This window comes from Elephas maximus, chromosome 17 (assembly GCF_024166365.1).
Source record: "Elephas maximus indicus isolate mEleMax1 chromosome 17, mEleMax1 primary haplotype, whole genome shotgun sequence".
NCBI lineage: Eukaryota > Metazoa > Chordata > Mammalia > Proboscidea > Elephantidae > Elephas > Elephas maximus.
In genome coordinates this window covers 88,891,210-88,898,422 of record NC_064835.1, presented here as the reverse complement: position 1 = coordinate 88,898,422, position 7,213 = coordinate 88,891,210, and the positions used below count along the sequence as shown (strand labels likewise).

At 58.5% G+C, this 7,213-nt stretch overlaps 1 protein-coding gene across 1 annotated transcript; it reads right to left on the bottom strand.

Moving 5' to 3' along the window:
• Positions 1 to 4,356: 4,356 nt before the first annotated feature.
• Positions 4,357 to 6,827, bottom strand: DUSP2 (dual specificity phosphatase 2). Its single transcript, XM_049857503.1, has 4 exons — positions 6,270 to 6,827; positions 6,019 to 6,140; positions 5,368 to 5,587; positions 4,357 to 5,251 (listed from the first exon to the last, which is right to left on the bottom strand). The coding sequence occupies exons 1-4, from the start codon at positions 6,655 to 6,657 to the stop codon at positions 5,037 to 5,039; spliced, it is 945 nt and encodes a 314-aa protein (XP_049713460.1). The 5' UTR covers positions 6,658 to 6,827; the 3' UTR covers positions 4,357 to 5,036.
• Between the last annotated feature and the right edge of the window lie 386 nt (positions 6,828 to 7,213).

Genomic DNA, 7,213 nt, shown 5'->3' with positions numbered 1-7,213 from the left:
TCCAAGCCATCAAGATCAATTATGACCCCTGCATGCTCCAGCCACAGCCTCCTGGCTTTTCTGAGCCAGAGGATGGAGCCTAAACCGGGAAGGAAACACAGGAGCTTACCTGGCAGGCAGAACAGACCGAGCACCCAAGGCCAGAGGCCTGCAACGCTCTCCATGGTGGACACCCACTGCCACTCAGCAAGCAAGAGGACCAACTAGCTGGCAGGACAGCCTAATTGTAGGCTCAGGGCCACCCCCTCATTAAATAGCACTTCCTCCCGCCCCCGCCTGCAGGCTGCTCAACAGCCTCCACCTGCTGCACCACCTGCTCCTACCTGTGGGTCCAACCCCTGCTCCAGCCCAGGCCCCAGCCTTCTGGACCCTGATGGATTCCTTCCTGGCCAAAGTGGTGGGAAGGGTGAGAAGGGACAGGACACAAGGCACCCTGAGGGGCCCCACTTGGGGCTTTGTGCTGCTGAGATCCCTCTTGCCACCAGGGGGCAGAGAAACATCACAGAAAGGCTGGTGGCAGTGGAGCCTGAGGGCTGAAAGGAGCACACCTCCTCCACCTGGGGAGACCTCTTCCTGCCCCCAGCCCTGTGCTCAGGCCTGGAAAAAGCTACCAGAGACCCTGAGGTGCCTCCAGCCTAACTGTGGTTGGAGGGAATGGTCACTAAATTTTTTTATAAACTTGTATTTTAGTATACACACAGGGGAGCCCTGGTGGCGCAGTGGTTAAGAGGTCGACAGCTAATAAAAAAAAAAGGCTGGCAGTTTGAATCCACCAGCTGCTCCTTGGAAACCTTATGGGGCAGCTCTACTCTGTCCTACAGAGCCGCTATGAGTCGGACTTGGCTCTGTGGCAACAGGTTTATACATACAGAAGAGTGCACAGTCACATGTGGACAGCCCAGTGAAACATCACAGACTGAGCTACCAGGTAACCAACACCTCAAGAAGCCCACCTGGTGGAAAGGACACTCACTTTTGGGTACCTACATCCTCTCCTGGGCACTCCCCCTGTAATCTTCACAACGGCCTTGTAAGAGCAGCACTTATCCCCATTTTATGGATCTGCACACTAAAGCTCCTTACCTGGGCTCCTCCTCTGTTCCCCTTGGCCTCTCAAAGGCCCCATCCTCACAGCCTGGTCACCCAAGGGCCCTACCTGGACTTAAATTCCAGAGGCAGAGTGTTTCAGTGCTGGGGGGGATTTGGGGGTGCACCCAGTGAAGCCAAGTGACTGAGCCAGGGCCTATATCTATTGCCCAAGAGAGACTGTTGGCATTCCTGCTGTGCCTGGAATCCTGAACTTCTCCAAGGAATCAGGATCACGGAAAGAACACGGTGAAAAGGCAGATGCCGCAGCCACCCAGGCAGGATACTGACATAAAAATGCACTGAACTGTGTGCTTGAGATCAGTGCTCTTTACTGTGAGATGGACAGACAGACACATAGAGATAGCTGCCCTCAAGTCAGTTCCGACTCATGGCAACCCTACGTACAACAGAACGAAATGTTGCCTGATCCTGCGTCTTCCTCATCATTGTGACCATGTTCAAGCCCACGGTCGCGGCTACTGTGCTAGCTCACCTCACTGAGGGTCTCCCTCACCCTTGCAGGCCCCCTGCTTCACCAAACATGACATCCTCTTCTAGTGATTGATCCGTCCTGATGACGTTCTCAAAGCAAGCAAGTAGGACCATGTTCTATTGTGACCCATAAGGTTTTCATTGGCTAACTCCAAGAAGTAGGTCTTAGTCTGTCTTAGCCTGGAAGCTCCGCTGAAGCCTGTCCACCATGGGTGACCCTGCTGGTGTTTGAAATATCAGTGGCTTAGCTTCCAGCATCACAGCAACAGACAATCACACAGTAGGACAAACTGACCTATGGGCGGTGGTGCTGTGAGTAAAAGATGGTAATGATATTTTTGTCCTCCCCCTGCTTGGGCAGCACAGACAGGACTCCCCATTCCGCTCCGCTCCAGGAGGAATGTCGTGGCTCTGCCTACTTCAGGGGAACCAGAAGCTCGAGTTAGACTTTATCTCTGATGAAAAGAAACCAATTTGTACTTAAGAGATGCACTTTGTTTGGACAACAAATTACTAAAAACATGGGTGAGGGTGGGTGGGATGGGACGGGGTAAAATGGAGACAGAGTGGGTAGGGGTGAGGCAGAGGTCTCAGGCACCAGTCCTCCGGTGTGTGAGATGGGGCTGTGTGGTGGCAAGGGCCTGAAGAGCAGGGCCTCAGATGCCCCTACCCACCCCAAGCTGGGTGTGAGGGTTGTTGGGGGAGCCCTGAGAACAATCCCAGCTCTGCTCAGTTGTCACCAGGGAGTCTCTCTGTCTCTTACACACGCACACACGCATGCACGTGCACACACATGCACAGACACATCCACACACATGCCTACATCCACACATATGCACACAGACACATGCACACAGACACACGTGCACACATGCACACACACACACACACGGAAGCACACAGATACATGCACACGTGCACACGGAAGCACACGCACACATGCATGCACGTGCACACACACATGCACACACGGACCCATGCACACACATGCACACATGCATGGACACACGCATGCACGTGCACACATATGCACACACAGACACATGCACGCAGACACGTGTGCACATGCATGCACACGTGCACACACGCATGCACACACACACACAAAGAACAAAGGGAACAAGGCATTGTAGAGAGCAAGGGAGAGCAAGCCGTTCACACTTCAATGGGCCAAATGGAGCGAATGCCCACCTGTGCCGACGACACAGGGCTGAGCCAACCACAGACGGCCCTCACCAGCATCCTACCTGGTGAGACCCACACTTGTATACCTGCACACCTGATGGCACCTCCTCCGGCCATCGGTAGCTAACATTTCCTAAGCACCTACTATGTGCCGGGCACTAGGCTAAGCCCTGCATGTGCATTGACGTGTGTAGTGCTCGGTACCACCCTAGGAGGTAGGGGCTAATGTTAAAAGCCCATTTTACAGACCTGGAAACGTACCGTCAGGTTAACCAAAACTGGAACCCTAACCATGAAACAACACTGCCCCCTCAGGTTCACCACACCAAGCGCTAAGGGTGTCATGAGTAACAGCTTTCAGCAGGGTGACCCTCAGGTGAGTGAGAGGACGAAGTGCAGTCAGCTGGACAATACTCCGACTGGCTGGGGTGGAAGCTGGGGCATGATCGGTCCCCACGCGGTTGGCTGCCAGGTCTCAGGACCCACTGCTCTCAGAGGAATCACTGCACCCAATCCCAGCAGCTCCGGGAGCGCCTTCTGCTTCTAGATTGGGCTGGGCCCACGTCTCATGTTCCCCGAGACACCCATGTGTCCTGTGCTGGGCACAGAACTGATTTTCACTGAAGACATGCTAGTTGGGCGGGTGGGGAGAAAAACTAAACCCATCCCTAGTGACAGGTCCCCCACACAAATAGCAGGTCACATGCCTTCTGGGGACAGAAGACCTGGACCGAGGGCCACCATGAGCCTCGGGGGTACAGGAGAAGTCCTGGAGTGAGGGCCGCCACAAGCCCCAGGGGGCCAGGAGGAGCTCTGGAACAAGGGTCCCAGTCTGAGAGTTGGGAGAAGAGTTGAGAGGCTGTGCTGCCCTGGTGTGAGGATGTGGAGGCCTGGTCCAGCACACACACACACACACACACAGGCAGATCCACACACATGGGCACATGTATAGACACGAGCCCACCACACACATGGGCCTGCGTAGTGACACACACACACACACACAGAGGAAGAGCCACACACAGGCACACACACATACTCATAGGAACACCTACACATGACACATGCACACACACGGGACCACCACACACACGGGCCCATGCAGTCACACACACACACACGACACATGCACACTCACGGGACCACCACACACATGGGCCCATGCAGTCACACAGACACACACACGACACATGCACACACACGGGACCACCACACACAAGCCCATGCAGTCACACACACACACACACACACACATATCCCACATGGTCCAAAGAGGAAGTGGGGTCAGACCAGGGCAGTGCCGGCCCGGTTCTGGGCTGTGGCCGCGAGCCTTTACACCACAGCACCGGAGCCAGTGGCAGTGGGAAGGCTGCAGCCAGCCTCTTAGAGATCAGCTCTGTCAGCAAGGACACCAGGCCAGGGAGGGACATGAGGGGGCAGCATTGTGAGGGTGAAGTCAGGCCTGCCCCTTCCTCTCCTACCCTCCCTCGTCCTGCGCCTACACGTCACAGAGAAAGAAAGCTGAGGTCTGAATAAGGAACAGCTTCGGAGAGTCTTCCCAGGCACTGACTTGAGACCAGAAGCTTGGGAGGTGGTTGTTTCTTTAAAACAAAACAATATTTTATTGACACATCCTCGGTGTTCCATATAAATATAAAGTGCTAAGTTTCCACCCCCTCCCCACAGGGCTGGGAGGAAGTGAGGGAGGGAGTGTTAAATGTCAGTTGAACACAAATAACCTTCCAGTACCACCCCAAACACACACGCAAGAGGTCAATCAACAGAACACACACACCACTTCCCCTAGTCCCCAGCTCCCTGGGAGCACAAGGCTCGGGCTCCAGGCCCCGGGGTGACCACCCCCAGACAGGGTTCCTGGTTGTCACAGCTTGTTTTTGGAGGAGGCTGCTCTCAGGCTGCCAAAGGACTCAGCAGGGAGGCAGGCCCAGAGGGAGGCCATGGGCTAGAGTTCAGAGTTCAGTTCATTTCTGCCAGAGAATGGCGGGACGAGGGAGCCAGACATGGCCTTCATTCTCGTCCCCTGGATGAGGGCCAGCCCTCAAGCCCCCACAGAGGAGCACCAGTGAGAAAGTCCAGCACCCCTCCATTCCCAGCCCCCCACTCTGGGGACTTCAAGGGGGCGTGCTGGGTCAGAGGGGAACACAGCTGTTCACTGTCAGCTTCTCCCAAGTCGGTGCTGTGGGCACACTAGCCAGGGGAGAGCTGGCCCATTCCCAGTGATGCCATTCCCAGGCAAGCAGGCAGAGGCCTCAGTGACACAGCACCTGGGTCTCAAACTGCAGCAGCTGCCCCATGAAACTGAAGTTGGGCGAGATTACTCCGCGGCGTTGCTTAACAAAGTCGAAAGCCTCGTCCAGCCGCACCCGGCGGCTCTGTATCAGGTATGCGAGGCAGATGGTGGCAGATCGAGAGATCCCAGCCTGGCAGTGCACCAGCACCCGGCCTCCACTGTTCTTCACTGAGTCTGCAAGGGAGACAGGGAGGGCGGTGTCAAACGGAAAGAAGCACAGGGGAGGGAGTGGTGGCCCAGTTCCCTCCCTTGTGGCCCTTCAGGTCCAGGGGCTGAGGCTGTCCTCTTACCAATGAAGCCAATGGCCTCCTGGAACCAGACACTAATCTCCACCATCTGGTTGTCCTCCACAGGGATGCTCTTGTAGCGAAAAAGGCCCTCAAAGTGGTTGGGGCAGCTGGCAGAGACGTTGAGGACTGCCGTGATTCCACGGGCCTGCAGCCCCTGCAGGTCAGATGAATGGCTGCAGCTGCCCAGGAAGAGGTATGGCAGGATCTCCACTGGGCCACCCTGGGAGGGGAAGAGACGTGCTGATGAGACCACCTCAGCCCAGGCATGGGGGTCTTGAGCACAAACCAGGGCAGAAACTTCCCCACCTGGACCCAGAGGAGAACCTCCCCAGCTGGCCCCAGGGGAGAGCAGTCTGCCTAACCAGGGATCTGACTCAGAAATACGGTGAGGGCATGGAGACACACACAAAGATACACACTTGCAGATACACATGGTCGCTCTTATGCCCTAAAATACACACACAGGCACACCCAGACCCACAGGGCAGACATGAGCAATCCACACCTGTGCACACACAAACCTGCACCCTGCCACATATGTACACTGTGGGTGTATACATGGACAGACTGCACCCACAAATGGCAGCTTGTCTCCCCAGAGATACCCATCCTGCTTGGGGATAGTGACAAGGAGCCCTGGACTCGACTCACCTGGTCATAGGAGGGAGCCCTGGGGTCTGGGTGGCTGTTTTCGGCCCCAGTAGGTGGTAGCGCCTGGACCGGGGCCTCAGAGCACAGATCTGGACAGCACGCCTGGAAGCCTTCAAAGCCTCCTGCGGGGAGAGCAAGGGCCCGTTGAGTGGGGAGGGCCAGGTAGGGACTGGAGTGGGGTGGGAGGGCGGACTGGGAAGCGGGCCTGGCGACCCGGTCAGGCCCGGAGCGCACACACAGGCAGCGCTCACCTCGCAGGAAGCACACGGCGGTGGGCCCGGCGCGCGTCTCACACAGCAGCGCGGCGAGCAGCACGCGGGCCGGGCTGTCGGCCCCGAGCTCGGCCACCGAGGCGCTGCGCTCGTCCATCACCACGGCCCGCGCCAGCTCCCCGCGGGCCAGGCGCGCAGTCAGCGCGCGGTCAGGCAGCAGGCAGGCGAGGGCGGCGGCGGGCGGGCCGCGCGCACGGCGCCGCAGCAGCGCGTTCCAGGGCACCGGCCGCGCGGCCCGCACGTGTTGCCGGCAGAAGGCCAGGAAGGGCCGGCAGTCGAGCAGCAGCGTGCGCTCGGCCTCCCGTGGCTCCCGCAGCAGCGCGCCCAGCGCGCCGCTCTCCAGCTCGCTCGCCGCCTCCAGCCCCATGGCGCCGGCCTTCGCTCGCCTCTGGCCCCCGCGCTCCTCGTGCCCTCTTCCTGCCTTTCTTCGTCTACTTCTCCCTTTCCTCCGCGCCCTCGGGATCTCCTGCGGTCGCGCTGGGCGAGCGTCGGCTCTGGGCGCTCTCTCCGCGCCCCGGCTTAAGTACCGGTGGGCCGGCCCCGGGTCACCATACAAGGGCAGAGCAGGAAGGCGCCAGGCGCCAGCCCCCGCGGCCTCACGTGGGACGTAGTCTGGGCCGGCCCGCGGGGCTCCCCGTGAAGGCTGCGGGTGGCGGGGGAGCCTCAGTGGGCGGGGAGGAAGCCCGGGGAGCCGCTCTTAGGGGAAGGCGTTCGCTAGGGCCAGGGAGGCTCGCATGCCCCTCCCCTAATCTTTTGACCTTCTCCAAGCTTCGCAGTCCTTGGGAACACAGCTTCTCAGATCCACATCCCCATCCTTGGACACTTGGGGCGGGGCGCGGGGGAGACGCGGGGAGGAGACTGTGGTGCCCCCCCCCCCCACTGCTGCCTCTCCCTTTCCCCTTTTCCTCCCAGGAATTTTCTCC